General features: G+C 35.8%; 1 protein-coding gene across 4 annotated transcripts in view; it reads left to right on the top strand.

The window, feature by feature from the left end:
• NCKAP1 (NCK associated protein 1) overlaps positions 1 to 5421 on the top strand; it is a 105108-nt gene extending 99687 nt beyond the window's left edge. For all 4 annotated transcript variants that reach the window (XM_020288306.2, XM_020288307.2, XM_012785785.2 and 1 more), the window contains 4 exons: positions 829 to 945; positions 2141 to 2250; positions 3436 to 3525; positions 4499 to 5421. In XM_020288306.2, the coding sequence (XP_020143895.1) occupies positions 829 to 945; positions 2141 to 2250; positions 3436 to 3525; positions 4499 to 4615 (434 nt within the window). In that variant the 3' untranslated portion in view covers positions 4616 to 5421. The remainder of the gene's footprint in view (positions 1 to 828; positions 946 to 2140; positions 2251 to 3435; positions 3526 to 4498) is intronic.
• Positions 5422 to 17661: the final 12240 nt, after the last annotated feature.

Genomic DNA, 17661 nt, shown 5'->3' with positions numbered 1-17661 from the left:
AAATAAATAGCATTTCATCTGTTTGTGGTACTAAAATGCCCTCTCCTACGTCCTTGAGGCAGTAGCATGGTATTTGAGTACATCTCTGGCTTTTTTCTTATGTTCAATTATTAGTTACATGTGATGATGAATAGTAGGGCAACTAGAAGTTCTCAGGTACCAAATAAGAAGTCAAGTGCCTAGATAACCCATAATTTGAGTACAAATTACAATAAATATTTTAGAAAGGATTATGTTTGAAAGGACAATGCTATTTTCGTTCATGACTTGTTCCTTTTATTTTCTAAAATAGGTTGAGAATCCAGTCTATTTTCCCTATTTATATTTTTTAAATAGTAAAACTTCAAATCACATTAATATCAATTTCAGGAAAAAAATTAAGGATTTTTTGTGATTTTGCAGAATAATTTTTGAGGTAAACTTTCTGAACTGCAGTACATAGAGTTAGTTTTCTTGTAAACTAATAATTTCTCATTAGTTTTCAATTAGGAAATTTTAGGATTCCAGTTACCCTAACTATATTTTTTGTCCTATAATCTTACGAATAAAAAAAGTAAAATTGTACCTTACTGTTTTATTAGAGATCCTTGAAATATGCCTAAGTAGTTGATAATAGCGAATAGTAATGTATATTGTTTCTACTTTATTCTATATTTTTTTGACAAAATTGGGAGCAATTCTGTAGAACTGTAGTAAAATATTTTTACTATTTCAAATACAGTAGTAAACAAATTTTACTTAAAAATCAGTTTCATCTAGTTTAGATGATCAAATCTTAACTAATCTTGAAGAAATATCTTGATTTTATTCTTAATTTTTCTTCTTTAGAAAACATTAGTCCAGAAGAAGAATATAAAATTGCCTGCCTCCTCATGGTCTTTGTGGCCGTTTCTTTACCAACACTGGCCAGTAACGTGATGTCTCAGTACAGCCCTGCTATAGAAGGTAATAATGGTTTAAAATTGTTTTGGCAATGGAAAAATTGTGGGTTTTGGTACAGTAGATACTTTTCAAGGAATTGATGTTCTTTTATAATAAAATATGACTTAAGTTCTGCCACTTGCTATGTAACGGAAAGGTAGTCTGTTCCCTTTTTCTAAGCCCCAATTTCCTGATATCTGAAAAGTGAGCTTATGTGTGCCTGAATGTGTATGTAGTAGAGCATAATAAGGAAATTCCTAAATCATTGGATTATTTTAATTGTTGAACAATAAAATGTTTGTCAAGCTGCTGTGTACTTCTTTAAGTTTCCAAGGTACTATAAAACTGATAAATGATGTATTTTAAAGGTTTTTTTAAAGTATTTGCCTATTTAACACAGGCATGATTATTCGTTACTTTTTTGCTACACTTTTTTTTTTTTTAAAGAGACAGTCTAGGCCAGACGTGGTGGCTCACACCTGTAATCCAAGCACTGTGGGAGGCCCAGACAGGAGGATTGCTTGAGCTTAGGAGTTGGAGACCAGTCTGAGCAAGAGCGAGACCCCATCTCTACTAAAAATAGAAAAATTAGGCAGGCATCCTGCTCACATGCCTGTAGTACCACCTACTCGGGAGACTGAGGCAAGAGCATTGCTTGAGTCCAGGGGTTTGAGGTTATAGTGAGCTATGATAATGCCACAGCACTCTACTCAGGACAACAGAGTGAGACTCTGTCTCCAAGAAAAAAAAAACTCTCTCTCTCTCACCCAGGGTGGAATGCAGAGGCCCAGTCCTAGCTCACTGTAACCTCAAACTCTGGAGCTCAAGTGATCCTTCTGCCTTAGCCTCCTGAGTAGCTGGGACCATAGGGGCACACCACTGTGCCTGGCTAATGTTTTAATTTTTTGTAGAGCCAGAGTCTCACTGTGTTGCCCTGGCTGGTCTTGAACTCCTGGCCTCAAGAGATCCAAACTTGGCCTCCCAAAACGCTGGGATTACAGGCATAAGTTCACACGCCTGACCCCTTGCTGCACTATTTTTTAAAAATACCAGTCTTCATGGAAGTGAAAGAGAATGAGTCATGTCATGTACCAGTTCTGCTTTTAATCATGCCACTCTTTATGTAGATCATGAAGTTGTTAAAGATTTGCCTTCTGTGTATTATTTGATACTTTGGGGGTCACACAGAATCTACACAATGCTATTTACACTTTCTCAGGGCACTGCAACAACATACATTGTTTGGCCAAAGCCATCAACCAGATCGCTGCAGCTTTGTTTACAATTCACAAAGGAAGCATTGAAGACCGTCTTAAAGAATTTCTGGCGGTATGTATCATCAAATAATAAAACTTATGACATTTTATAAAGAAAATTAAAAATCATGACTCTGAGATGTAAGAGTAAATTCTCTTTATTTTAGAATTTTATTTAGAGTCCTCTAATGGCTTTTTCTTTTCTTCAGATTCTTTTCTTGGTTATATGAATTTCAGTCTTATTTTACTTTTTTAAATTTTTTATTTTTTTTGGAGAGAGGAACAAGTGAAGGTAGGGCATTAAAATCCAGGAGCAGTCAGTTTTATCGTTTTTTTCCCCTTGAACTGAAAAGTTTCTCCCCCATTTCTAGAGCTCTGCAGAATATGACATTTTTTCCTAATGTGATATTGGCACTGCCCTTGAAATTTTTCAAAGGTTTGGAAGAGAAAGCAAAGGGAAATCAAAGCAAAGAGAGAGAATGTTCCCTCCAAAAAGATATATTTTACTTATTTCTATTTATTTCAAGAAAGACCGTTAATGGTGACAAACTCAACAATAAAAATACTACTCCCTACCAAAAGAGAGTATTGCTAAATCCAGCCTCAGGAAATATGGCTCTTAGTTTCTATGTTAGTGTAGTTCTTTTTTTCCTATATCAATGTAGCTTTTTTCTTATATTACTTAAAGTAAAAGATACACTATGGCATAGTGAACTCTAAAATAGTTGCTTCTTTTTCAGTTATAAATCCTGTTAAGTTTTTTAAAATTTGTTTTTTAATTTAAAAAGCAAATATACTACTAACTTGATAGTTCTACTTCAGGGAAAACAGTATTAAAATTTAAGAATTTTTCTTTCCATTGGGTTTATTTTCTTCATTCAGGGCTTAATGTCGTAATCTCATAGTGTTCCTATGAATTCACATCCAGTGTAAAATTGTCTTCTTCTTCGGGAGCTAAGAAATATTATTTTAAAATCATTTTAAAAAGCAGACTTGTTCTGAAAAAATAAGTCTTAATGACCAAGCAGAATATTTGATTACATGTATTTTCTTTGTGTCTCTTTATACGTTAATACTCTCTATATTGATGCTTAAATCTTAAGTATCCAAGCTCATCTTGTTATTTAATTGCTCTTTATTTTATATATAGCACTGTATGAATGAAATTGTATTGGAAGTTTAAGCATATCAAAAATAAATAAGTAACTGATGAACTTTTCATAAAAAAACTCACTTTATATGTATGTGTACTTTTAAGCTTGCATCCTCCAGTCTACTGAAAATTGGCCAGGAGACAGATAAAACTACAACAAGAAACAGAGAATCTGTTTATTTACTTTTAGATATGGTAAGTCTCAATTTTTACTAACAGCAAAAAAGTTCCAGTCATTCCTGAAAGTCTCTTCTTGGCTTTTCAGTGATTGAATAACAACAAGAAGTACTTTTTTGATCCTTTGTATTCACTCTACCTAAGCCACATACTTTATAAAAATGGCTGAAAAGACTGACATCACTCCTATTTTACCATTATGGTAAAGTCAGAAAACAGCAAAGTCAAAGAGATTAGCATTAACTGTAGAGTATTCTTTTATGAACAATTTTTTAACCTGTTGGAAAACACTTGGGCCTTATAGTTTTCTAGTGTATCATTTTCAGATCTCTTTCAGTTTTCTGTGTTTTTTGGTTCTGACTCTGCCTGCCCATCTAATATAATTTCCTATAATTCTCTATACCTAGTAAGTTCCTTCTCTGCAGTGTCTATGACCCAGCTATACTTGTTTCTACCATGCGGCTCTTTCCTCACTTAGAGTCATTTCCCTTACCTGCAGAAAGCTGTGCCTATCCTAATGACTCACTCTGTAGACTCTGTAGCTGAAAACTTTTTCCAGATAGTCTTTTCTGTTACTCTGTCCTACATTAATCTTTCTTCCCTTTTGAACTTCTCTAGGATTTACAGCTTTCCATTTAATGGTAGCTAGTCTTCTGTGTAGTTTTGCTCTCTAGCTTATTCTCTGGTTCCCAGTTAGAGTTGATGGTATGGACTATCTCTTACATGTTTTTGTATTCTCTTTTATGTCTAGTGAGTGTATTGTTGAGGGCAATGAAAATGCTCAATATGTTCCTGTTTATTTATTTAATTGAGAAGTACCACTTTTTAAACATCTTGATAGCATTCACTGTGGCACATTTATGATTTTAAAGTAAAAGGAAAATAACTTATGTCTGTTTCTAATAAAAATATATAGAAATTATGGCTTACTAGTCATCAGTATTCCCATTGTAAATAACTTGAATTTTGATGCATTTTTGAAATTTTTCAGATTGTGCAAGAATCCCCATTCCTGACAATGGATCTTTTGGAATCTTGTTTTCCTTATGTCTTGCTGAGAAATGCATACCACGCAGTCTACAAACAAAGTGTTACATCTTCTGCATAAAATATCTACTTATTCAAGACAAGCACGCATTTTTGTTGCCTAAGTTTTACCTATAAACTGTGGAACTGTTTTACCTTAAGGCCTGAAAAACAGTTTGTGGATTATAAATTTCTTTCATACGGTTGTATTTTCTGAACATTGGTTTCTTAATATGGTTGTACTACAATATACTTGGTTGATTTAGGTTACATATTCACTGAATTCACTGAAATTATTCCTATAATTTTAGAGTATCATTTGTTTGAAAAGCATACATTATCTACATGTTTTTGATATTTGATAATGAAAAAAATCTTTGCTTGTTTATTTCTGAAAAAGAATTGTATTTAGTGATTATTTTAGATAGTGATATTATAGCATTCATCTGTGTGTAAATTATTTCATATAGGGAAAGAGTTCTGATCTGTACCTATGGTTCTTATTGAAAACAAAATTGGATGTGCATTTCTGTGATGTTATGAATACATTTCTACTTTATTTTGAAACATTTGCCAAACTAAATACTGTAACACTGTATAACATTAAAAATGTTAAAGGACTGCTTAGTATTAGAAGCAGATCGTGTTTGGAAATTCTAAAACAGCAGCATATGTTGTTGCTTGTATAAAGCCTAGTGATAATTTTTAGACTAACTTCCATGGTGCCCTGTTGGCATTAGCACTACCATTTACCCTGCTGTATAATAAACAATCTTAGACATTTATCAATTGTTGATACAAATGTTAGTCCCTAATCACTTTTTATATGTTTTAAATTTTTGAAATTCAAGTGTACCTGCCATAACATAAAATAAACACTAGACTGTATCACATTTTGAATGATTTTTTTTTAATTATGATCCTTGGAAATGTATTCAGTAATATGAAAGTTATAGTTTAAATTTAGTTTAAAATAAACTTTGGTTTTGGAATGTCTAAGTACAGTATTGATACCAGGTTAACTATTACAATTTGTTTAAATGTTTTGAAAAACATTCCACTGGAAAAAAAATAAGAAAATAAAATTACATGATACCTTTTAAAAATTAAGAACTAAAAGAAAATTTGAGTACCATCACCTTGCTGATTGTATCTAGAACCAAATGGAGAGAGTTATTTAAAAGAATGGGAAAAAATTGAGTGATCATGAAACTATTGAGAATTGTTACATCGGTCAGTAATGAATGGGAAAGACATAAAGGGCCTATTGGTTGGCATGGGGAGGGTAAAGCAGTTCATTTAGTTTGAAAACCAACCAGATGTTTTGCTCTTTGATTGGCATTATAAAGACTTTCTCAACAGCTTTGTATCTGAATATCATAAAGAGCTTCTGTTGTTCATAGCTTCTTGTATATATACTGATAACTTGTGTTAAGATAAAAAAAGAAAGCTGTTGTGAAATGGGGGTTTTTTTTGTTCAGATATAGAGAGTAGAATGGAATTGAGGCAGCACAAGATTATCATAGTACTATTTTGGATATGATTTGTCCAGTCTATATTTAAAGAAAGAAATAGTCATTATCTGTTGAAAAATTATCAGTAGTTCCATGAGGATTTTTTAAAAGGAAAATTTTAAAATGGAATCATTTTAGACCTGAAATAGCCTGATTACACAGTGAACAGTTGAAACTAAGACTTAAAGATTTAATGCTGTTTGTTTTAAAATATTAGAGGATACTAGCGTGGTAATAATTTTGTTGGCAATGATATCCTCAGAGGTAAAGTAGGCCTTTGGGTATGTTCACTTTGGAGTCATATTTGAAAGGGCATAAGTATGTAAATCAGCCATTTCTACCACTAATAGGCCAAGAAAAGATCACTCTTTATTTAATAGTCAACTGTAGTTTTCTTGTCCAAATATTTTTCTTGTACACCCAAACAGACTAAACTGACCGATATAGTATTTGTTCATTGCAGAAAATTTTTCTGCCAAAAGTTGTGCAGAGGGATAATTTAGAAGAAAAAAATTAGTCAAAAGTAAATTGACAGCTACTATTTTTTAACATCTTGTTTGTATTTTTGTTTTTGTTTTTCTTGACACAGGGTCTCACCCTGTAGCCTGGGGCTTGAGTACAGTGGCGTCATCATAGTTCACTGCAACCTCAAACTACTGAGCTCAAGCAATCCCTCATCTCAGCCTGCCAAGTAGATGAGACTACAGGCACATGCCACCATGCTTGGCTAATTTTTCTATTTTTTGTAGAGATGGAGATTTCTCTCAGGCTGGTCTTGAATTCCTGGTCTCAAGTGATCCTTCCACCGTGGCCTCCCAAAATGCTAGGATTACGGGCATGAGCCACTGCACCCAGCCCATCTTGTTTGTTTTAATTTTTATTTTGTTCTAAACTTTTATTACAACTTAGTGTATTTGTTATTTTCTACACATTAATGTAAACATACCACACAAATTGACCTGTCATCTGCTCATTTCACCCTGTAGTAGAAAAGTGTCTTTGATATTCCTTTTAATGCTTCTATACCACAACTAATTTAATAATTTTATTTGGATGCACATTTAGGCAATTTCTTGTTTTTCACTGTTATAAATATCTAGTATCTATATCTCGGTGAACTTGACCTGTTATTTCTTTAGAATAATTTATCAGAAGTAAAATTGCTTACTTTCTACCACTGTTCCATTCATTTATTTAGCAAATATTTTTAGATGTCTGGATATGATGATGAGCAAAAAGGTCCCCCTTGAGTTTTCATTTTAATGATGGTAGACTGTATAGGAGCAAACCTCTGATAGTGATAAGGAAGTACACAAGATGACGTGCTGGAAAGTAAGGAGAGAGGTGATGGGGTACTATAGAAAGTTATCAGGATAAACCTTTGTTAGAGAACTGATACAAGAAGGATAAAAAGGAACCAGAAACATGCAGAGGGAGGAATAGTGGACATAAAGGTACAGAAGTCAAGCACAAACTTGGCATGTATGAGAAATTAGAAGTGTACCAGTTGTCTCTGTCACAAAGAATGCTCAAGGTCCACCTAAGATCCTCATTGGGCTAGCCAGCTGTTTTCCTTTTCTGGTTGCCTATCTTCCTTTTTTCTTCTTTGCTTATACAATCAGCATTCTCAAATCCAGTCTAATGTAGGTTGGTTAATAAGGAATCAGACATGAATTCACTGATATGCTATGTCATTAAGGTGAAAATGGTAAAGTCTATTATACACCATCAGGCCTTCTAAACCAGGCCCAGATTCTGTTAGGCATTGAATTGTAACCTACTGATTAATTTAGTATGTAATCAAGCCCATTCTATTATAATGACTTGCCTTTTTGAGATTTCAGCTATGTTATTCTTAAGACTTTTGTGAATAATCCTTAAAGTAGGAACTCCTTACTATCTTTCATCTTTGTAGTCACTTGAAATGACAGCATGAACCATGACTTTATTTGATAGCCTTAGCCTGGGTTTCCAAATCGACAGCCTGCCCTCTTTTTCTGAAGATTTGCCACTACTTCTGCCTTTGGGGAAAAGTATTTGATTGAAATTTTAAATGTTTTATTTTTTAATACAAAAATGATTTTTTAGTTATTTGGTCCTATTGAATTGAAAGGAAATTTAAATAATATTTATTGACTCTACTTTGGTTATTTTCAGAGTGAAAAGTTGATTTTAGTATATTAAATTTTCATTTATTTTTGTAGGGGCTGAACTTTCCATGTACATTGCTGTTATTAACAGTCCAGATCAAACATGTTTAACTCTGGAATGTTTCGTTTCCAAGAAAAATATTCAGCCGTCATTTTGGCCTGCAAATAACAGAATAGGATAAATTAGCAATATGAAGTCAGGAACCTAACTACTGGCGGTCAAATCTCATTTCTGGTTTAAGTGCACCCCTCACCCCTCAACACTTACCTTCTTCTTTTTCTTAAGGATTGAGATGGATGGACAAGTTCTTGGTGCACGAGCATTGTGGTGAGCCTCTTACATGAGGTCCACAAACCTGACAAATGGGTGACCTGGAGATGAGAGTGCACTGGGTATGTAACCTTGGTAATTGCCTTATCTCAAGTGTGGTATATGGCTGAGTTACACTGATAGTGCACTGAAATACATATTGACCACATGCTCAATGGCTGAGTCTTGAAATTGATGTTTGGCTGAGGCCTAAACTGAAGACTACTGTCATAGAATATGCTTCCAGAATCCACGAATAAGTATGAAATTTTATTTGAAAATTATTATAATTTTACTAGAACATTATGTTTTTAAAATTTAATTAGTGTGGAATCATTAATTTTTCAGTGTTGTCAGCTGCTAAATTGCTCCCAAACTCATTAAACTGCTAATTTAAGATATTAAGTATAATAGTTACTTTAAAAAGTATAGAGTGGGAAGGAACTCATGATGAATTTGCTACCAAATTACTATATGTGTTTTCTCTCTATTAGTAGTTGACTAAGATAAAAGCATTTGCTCTTTAACTCCTGGATTTGAAGATTTGATGATCATTGGCGATACATTTCATTAAAACATTCTTGCAAAATGAAACTTTGTGCACTACTCGATGTTTTCCAAATGTTTTCAGAAACAAACCTAACGTGTTGCCCTTGTTTATTTTCTTTATTTCTAATATTTTTTGGCATGTATTTACTGCATCACACAATTACTTGAGAAAAAAGTCCCTAAGCCTTGTGCTATGGTCTGAATAATTCTGTCCCCCCCCCCAAATTCATATGTTGAAATCTAATCACCAATGTGACAGTATTAGGAAGTGGGGCTTTTGGGGAGGTGATTAGGTCATGAGGGTGGAGCACTCATGAATGGGATTGATGCCCTTATAAAAAAGGCCCCAGATAACTGCCTTTCCCCGTCCATCATTTGAAGATGCATCAAGAAAGTAAAGCAGGCCCTCACCAGACACGTGATCTTGCTATAGCAGATCAAACGGACTGACATCTTGGTTCTAGAAATGTGTCACTGGGACAGTGTAACTGGCTCTTAAGATGACAATATTGTCTGTCCATCTGCATATCTTTCTTTTTTTTTAATGAGACAGGGTCTCACTCTGTCACCCAAGCTGGAGTACTGTGGTGTGATCATAGCTCACTGCAGCCTCAAACTACAAAGGCTCCTCCTGAGTAGTTGGGACTATAGGCGCCTGCCACAATGCCCAGCTAGTTTAGTTTTTTAGAGACTCACTGTTTCACAGATGGGTCTTGAACTCTTGGCCTCAAGCAGTTCTCCTGCCTCAGCCTACTAAATTCCTGGGATTACAGGAGTGAGCCACTACTTTTAGCTTATGCATATTATCTTTATTTGCATGCACACCAGTTTCAGAGTCTTCCTTGAGTAGAGAGAGAATCTCCACGGCAGGTATCACATAAGAAATACTTGTATTCTGAATGCACATTTACACTTAAACTGATAGATAGAATTCAACATATAAAGCACTCAGGGGTGGCCCCTCTTGTTACAACAGGGCGTCCGTTCATCGTCTGTGGCAGACGTATCTTGCTCTTATTCTGAACCTATCTTGTCCTTCCTCAGTAAACTTCGTCTCACACCTGCCTTGCTTTTGGTGTGTCTGCTCATTCTTTGGCCAAGAGCACACCCAGAACTGAGAACAGACAACTATGACCCAACAATACCGGGAAGGTGGAGCCCAGAGAGGAAAAGAGGTCATTAGCAAGCTAAGGAAAGAGGCTTCAAGAGAAAGCAACGCTGCTGGCCTCTTGATCTTAGAATTTCATTGCTTCCATAACTGTGAAAAAATAAATTTCTGTTGTTTAAGCTAAAGAAAGAAAGGGAGGTAAGGAAAGAAAGAAAGGAAAAGAAAACACATAGGGAGATTTTCATTCCAAGTTATGAATAGAATGCTTATCATTTGAAAAGGAACATCCAATTATTAATAATAAATCAGGATGCCATACTAATTAGCTATGATCATAACCTGTGTAATCACATGGTCACTGATTACACACAAGTCGATGCCAGAAAGCACATTGAAGCAGGTGGACATTTAACAGATCTTGCAAAGGTTGAAGCTGAAGCTGAGAAGCAGGTAATGCACAGCTTCCCGGTTGATACTGAACTTGAGTTCTTTCCTAATTCTTACCTTCAGCCAAAATGTACAAGGGTCTTTGTGTGTAGCCTGAAGCAAGGCCCCGCTGGCAGAACTTGTGATGGGAAGGAAGGAAAAATTTTACCTAAACTGATAATAGGGATTTTGTCCAAGCCCCAAATGCTTGCCAGAATAATAATGAGAGCTAATGTTTATTGAGAGCTCACTATGTACCAGACACTAAGTTTTATCTAATTCAGTCCTCTAAATATTGTTCATTTATTCCTCACAGTAACCCAATGTGATAATTATCCCAGTTGACTACTGTGGAAACTGAAGCTCAGGAAAAGTAATTCGTGGAAAGACAAACTGTAAGGAAGTAGCACAGGTCAAGATTTAAATCTGGCCTCAGAGCTGTATTCTCACCGTTGCACTGCCTTTCAGATCTCTAATATATGAATGTGGACTTGTCTGCCCAATAGCAATTGAAACTGCTTTACACTAATTTAACCACAGCTCAAGGGACAGAAGATAACACTGAGCACTTACATTAAGCCACTCTCAATACTAGACATTTTCATGCCCTTTACTTCATTTAATCCCTACAACCAAATTGCTCAGTAAGGATTATTTTCTTGATTTTCATAAATGAATGTGGAAACTGGCTCGCAGAACTTTAAGTTCTTTGTCCTGGTGTCACAAAATTATTCAGTGACAGTGCTGAGATTAAAATCTATGGCTTTTGGATTTCTAGTCTATATTTTTTCTACTGTATCATGCTCTTTCCCAAAGCACTGAAAAACATTTCCTAGGTAAATGGTAGTGGGCTTGTGAACACTGTGCCTACTTTCTGTCCTTCCTGATCCTAAGTTGTTTCTTTGTTTCTTTACTTTTATTTAATGATCCTTCTCAGCTTAATCTCTACTGAGTCATTTCTTTTCCAGTCTGTCTCTGCCCCACATACAGAGTAGAAAGTATGTCACATATTTACCAATTTTGAAAATACTCATTTTATTTTTCACTCTCAAACTCAGTACTTACTATGTCAACTAAAATGATGTTTTGATTATTTTGTGAAGCTGTTGAAGTGAGATCCTACTTGAGAATATGCAACACCATGCCTAGTGCTAGATTTAGTGTAGGAAGCTCTCTAAATGTGATTAAGTCAGCCTTTCTGAAAAATGGCCTTATTTTCAAGATAATAGCTAATCCCTGAATGGGCAACCTATTATGTATCAATGATTGTAATAGTGGGGCATTTTATAGTTGGAGAGAGCCTTTGAGATTATTTAGTTAAACCTACTCAAGGCTTAGGTAATTTAACCAAAGTCACATGTATTGATGTTTGGGGACTGGAATACTGGCTGCTTGATTCTTGGCTTGTATAGTGCTCCTTCCACTGTGTCCTGCTGCCACATATATGCTAATCTTATATATATATATATATGTGTGTGTGTGTGTGTGTGTGTATGTATACACACATACATACATATACACACAGTCATAGTCTTCATAATAATGAACTGGTTCCTGGTAAGATTTTGGAGGTGGATGTGAGTTGAGGTATGATGCAATGGCATCAAACAAATCTGGGGTTTGAATCCCAGTTCTGTTACTTATGGACAAATTACTTCTCTGAGTGTGTTTCCCTAAGTGTAAAATGGGGATAATATCCACTTCAAAGGGCTTTTGTAAGCATTAAATAAGATTATGCATATAAATTGATGAGGGGGGGGAGGGTTGACACAACTCAGACATTCAGTAAATGGTGGTGGTTTCTCTGATACTATTAGGCTGTTTGGTTTCACTTCTTACACAATTGCCTTCAAAGAGTTTATCATGGATTTTATGAGTAGTATAATACCAGAACCTCCGTTCATGAGAATGTGACATTTTTGTGTCAGGCTATTTCAGTTCTGCTCTGAAAGTCCTCCCATTATCTTAAATAGGAAAAGGGTGGGGTTTTTTTTCATGTAACCTTAACAGAAAAAAATACTAAAATTAATTCTAAGACTGCATATAGTATATATTTCTGTGTACACAACAGAAGTATAAGATGTAAAGCTTGTGTTTTCAAATGTCATTGCAGTACCCAGAACAATTGCAATAATTGCTCCTTGGAAGCCACTGTGCTTTTCCACATGCTATTTCCTACCTCTAGAATGGAATGTTCTCTTATTCTGACTGGCAAACGCCTGATCATACTGTAAACAGCAAGCTTAAATATCACTTCCTTGTTCCTTATCACACTATCCTATTTCTTCTAAACCTTATAAATACCTTTATTATGGTACTTATTGAATCATAGTGTAATTGGCACACATCTCTGTTCTCCATTGATTCTGGGACTGCCTTGAGGTCAGGGTCTACATTTATTTCATCTTTCTATTTATTTAGTCAAATCCCCAACCCAGCATAGCTCTCAGAAACTACTATACTTGGAGGTGGAAAAGGCTGGTGGCTATAAAGATTCTATAGACCCCATTGGTAGAGATGGCCTTTGCTTCATGCTAGGAACAAGTGATTATATTTGTCTTTGTTCTTGAGGAGCAGGGTATCAGGAGGTGCAGGTAGATAAGGATTTTCAGTACCTAAAATAGTGGCACCTCAATGGTGACAAAATAAGTGGCTTCTGAGATTTCTCCCAATGAGGCAATTTACTTGCTGGGCCATTTGGAGAGAAGATGCAGAAATCTGAGCATCTTGTATAAGTAGGCAAAAGGGTGGGGGAGCATTGGTGAGAGATCAAAAAGGTGTTCCATGTTACAAAAATAATTTGTAAATCTGGAAACATAAGTGAAATGCCAAAAGCAAAGAAGAGAGGCCATCAGAGAAATTCCAGAATGACTACTTAGGTCACTGTTCTGAAATAAAGAAATGATCTTTTATTTTTGTGACTCACCTCTAGCTACAGTCAATACATCGTAAAAAAGGCAGGAGCTTTGAGACACTTAACTGTAATCTTATCCATTTGCAGCAACACCTCCCATACTTATGCTGGTCTGATGATCTCATGTCACCAAGCACAAGGATTAGTGAACCTTGAAATTTTATTCTATCAGTACTAACTCTTCATCTCTTCTCAAGATTGCATGAGCAATTCCTTTGGCAGCTGATCACACAGTGAGGACCGACAAGGCTTATAGGCTTTCAAGACAACAGAATACCCTTGGAGAATGAATGTCTCTGCTGCCAGAGGTCACAGCACCCAAAAAGTAACTAGTGGAAGCAGCTGATGACTTCTGTAGTGAGTTCTGCTATTCCTGTCACATCCAAGCACACGTCCAAGAGTTACTGGCAAGTGAACTAAGTGATCATGCCTCTAATCTGAAGGATAGATCACATAACTCTGAACTATACTCTCTTCAGCTGTGAACCATACAACCTGCTAGAAAAGCAAAGTCTGAATATTTTCATTCTACGCAGAATATTACATTTGGAAAATAGGTTGAGTGTTTAGAGAAAAGCTTCTGAATCACCCAAGCTACCGTATATGAAGCCTATTCTACAAATTCTGCTTTCATTCATTTATTAACCTAGTTGTACCTTTTGAAGTAGAGGTTCCTAAAAGTGTATACAGAGGTGAGCCCTCAGAATGAGTTTAATTGCCTCTGTGTGAAAGGGAGGAAACCTTGAGAGTGCCTATATCCCTGGGGGGAACACCCAGGTGGAGGTGCTCACAGCATGCTCTGACAACTGGCAAGGTTTAGAGTCCCAGCTTAAATAATCATGTCTGCCCTCGGTTGTATCACCCTTTACAAAATTTGATTTCTTTGATGGAAAGGGGAAGAGAAGGCTAGTAAATTTTCCTCTGGGCACCAGAAGAGCCCCTCCTCCAGAACAAAGAGGGAAATCATTACTTGTCTCAACATCACACAAAAGGCATCTCTACCAAGGAATTCTCCGGCATCTCTCTAGCCAGCAACCTTTCCCACCTCACAGCATATTCTCTATGGGGGACATTTATTAGAAAGGAATTTGTTTCCTTTTGAGTCTTGAAATTAATAATAGAACACCCTCATGTCTTTCTAAATGACTTCAGTTCTAAAAGGGATCAGAAAAGGAGAGAATACACTATTATGGCACTTTTACATCGTGGAATGTCCTGAAAAGTAGTTATAGTGAGCAATGGGTTTCTGAGAAATTATTTACTAGAGTCCCTCCATTTTCTCTCAGCTGTTTTAGTTGATTTTTTAAGTATTGATTTGCTAAGAGTTTTCATTTAAAAGCAATGCATGAGTAGGAAAGTTAAAGAAATACGAATTGTTAGCTTTAAATCTACTCATCCTGGCAGCAATTATGTTTCTTTCCAAGGTCCAAAATCTCAGCAACAGTGATTTCATCTCCACGTTCTTTCCCTATCTCACATAAATTATAAACTTAGAAATAAAAATGTCATATCCTAGCATCAGTTCAACAAATAATTTTTAATACGTTCTATGTCCTAGATACTGGGGACAGAATGATAAAGTACAAAAGAAAGCTAACTAATTAAAAACACAGTTTAACTAGTCTTGCCTATGATTACATGCCCTGGCCACAGCTTCATTTAAGGGGAGATACCGCTAATGAGTCTTCCTTCTGCAGTTTCCCAGTATGTGACTTCTTCTCCCAGCTAAAACTGATTAAATGAGGGAGGAAATCTGATCCAAGGGGAGTTAGTCCAATGGCTTGTAAATGGTGGGCAGGTTTTTATCAGACTTTTCTCATACAAATAGAACCCAGAAGCTGAGGATTATGGTGGATACTTAAGCTGAAAGTTTCATGAAGTGGGGGCTGAGCAGCTATTGTAGGGTTTCCCATACTTCCATGTAATAAGGGCAGAGAGCATGAAAGAAAGCTGTTCAGGAAGAAAGAATGGAGCAGATGCACAGGGACAAGCAAAGAAGCATGATGAGAAGGAGAAAACAACCAGACTCCTTTCATTTAAATTAATTTGACTAGATGTATACTTCTTGCAACCGAAAGGGCCCTGTGCAGAGCAGGTTCTTGTCTTAGTTCATTCTCTGTTGTTATTACCTGAGACTGGGTAAATTATAAAGAAAAGAAATTTATTTCTTATAGTTCTGGAGGCTGGAAGTCCCAGGTCCAGGGGTTGCATCTAATGAGGGCCTTCTTGCTAGTGGAGATTGTCTCTGGAATCCAGAGGTGGCACATGGTGAGGGAGTTCATGAGAGAGAGCCATGTGGTTTTCATAACAGACTCATTTCTGTGATAACTAATCCACTCTCTTGATAGCCCATTATGCATTAAACTATGAACTTATTCATAGATTAATCCAATCATAAGGGTAGAACCCTGTCACCCAATAACCTCCCAAAAAACCCACCTCTCAACACTACTGCACTGGGGACCAAGTTTCCAACACATGAATTTTTTTTAACAGTATACGAAGCATCAGTTTTATTGTACAGTCAAGCTTATAGTAACAACTCAAAGTAAATTTTCAGTGTTTTCACACTTCGTTATAGCCATACCAACACATGAACTTTTGAGAAACACATTCAAACCATAGTAAGTCCTCAATAAATATTTGTTGAATGAATGAATACACAGTGAATTTTGCCCTAAGTGCTTGTTGTATATGCTAAGTATGGTCCTAAATGCTTGGTGTGTACACTAACTAGATATGGTACCTCACAGAGCTTATACCGTGTTTCCCCGAAAATAAGACCTACCCATAAAAATAAGCCCTAGCAGGATTTCTAAGCATTTGTGCAATATAAGCCCTACCCAGAAAATAAGACCTAGTGATGGCCATGGCTACGCAGCGTATCTGCACAACCCATGCATTTGGACATGGAGCCCTTCTCATCTGCCCCATGAGAGCTCGACATGAGAGATTGGGGCCAATGGTTTTAAAGGAAATAGAGTTGCAAGAAATTCATGATGGAATTAGGGGTTTGGAGAGTTATGATGATGTTCCAGAAGAAGACGACTTAACTATATTTGAATAAATGTAGACTGTTGTACCATACTTAAAAAAAAATAACACATCCCCTGAAAATAAGCCCTAGAGTGTCTTCTTGAGGAAAAATAAATATAAGACCCTGTCTTATTTTCAGGAAAACATGGTAGTATATTGGAGGACACAGACTTTACATATTTGATCTTGATCAGAACACAAGTATCAACATATCATCTGATGCAGGAGACAGGTGGTAAAACAAATAATGACTATTCGACGTGGTAGTGTCAAAAATGGAACAGGAACTCAGGTGAAAATTTTAATGTTAATCATAGCCAATGGATAGGTGACTGCATTAGAAAATTAGTATGATATCATTAGCAAAATAAATTACACTTAAATTCAATCTTGGCCAGATTTCCTTCTTTCCTTTTTCTTTCTTTTTGAAATCTGGCTATAGTATTGTGCTAGTGCACATATTTTATTTGGGTACAGGGCATGCATAACAGAATAAGTGAGAAGCTATAAATGTTAGAGCATATATTTAGACCAATGATTAAGGAGCAATTTTGTCAAGTTGCACTCTAACGTTCAAATTCCATTTTTATTATGGCTAATTAGCCAAGTATTTGCAATTCTGAACTCCACAGAATGGGGGGAAAATGTATTAACTTATTACAGTAGATCATTGAACTCATTAAATGTACCTTTCCTAAGTCATACTCTCTCCCTTTTGCTAAGAAAAATGCCTTTCTTGAATATGTAACTTTTACAGGTCATTGGAAAAGAATACTACACAACAGGATTATTATAATATGCTAAAAGATGGCACTTGTTTTTCACTGACATGTAGGGAGCTCATGTGAAACTTCTTTGATCTTTGCTGGCTTTTTAGCTGAAAGGATTTGGAAATCTTTTTGGCACTGGCAAAAACAGAGCTGTGGTGGCTGTTTATAGTTGGTAGATTAGCAACTATAGAAAGTCTTTGTTGAAGCCAGTTTATTAATACATGATGGATAACATGTTGCCTTAAAGGCAAAAGCATATTTTTCTCATATCAAAAACTCCCCAAATTTTTGCCAATATCCAATGATATTTAAAACGGATCCACATTTTCTTTTTCAGTCCATCCTGTGATG

This window comes from Microcebus murinus, chromosome 8, assembly GCF_040939455.1.
Source record: "Microcebus murinus isolate Inina chromosome 8, M.murinus_Inina_mat1.0, whole genome shotgun sequence".
In the NCBI taxonomy this organism is placed as follows: Eukaryota; Metazoa; Chordata; class Mammalia; order Primates; family Cheirogaleidae; genus Microcebus; species Microcebus murinus.
This window is presented reverse-complemented; position numbering and strand designations above follow the sequence as displayed.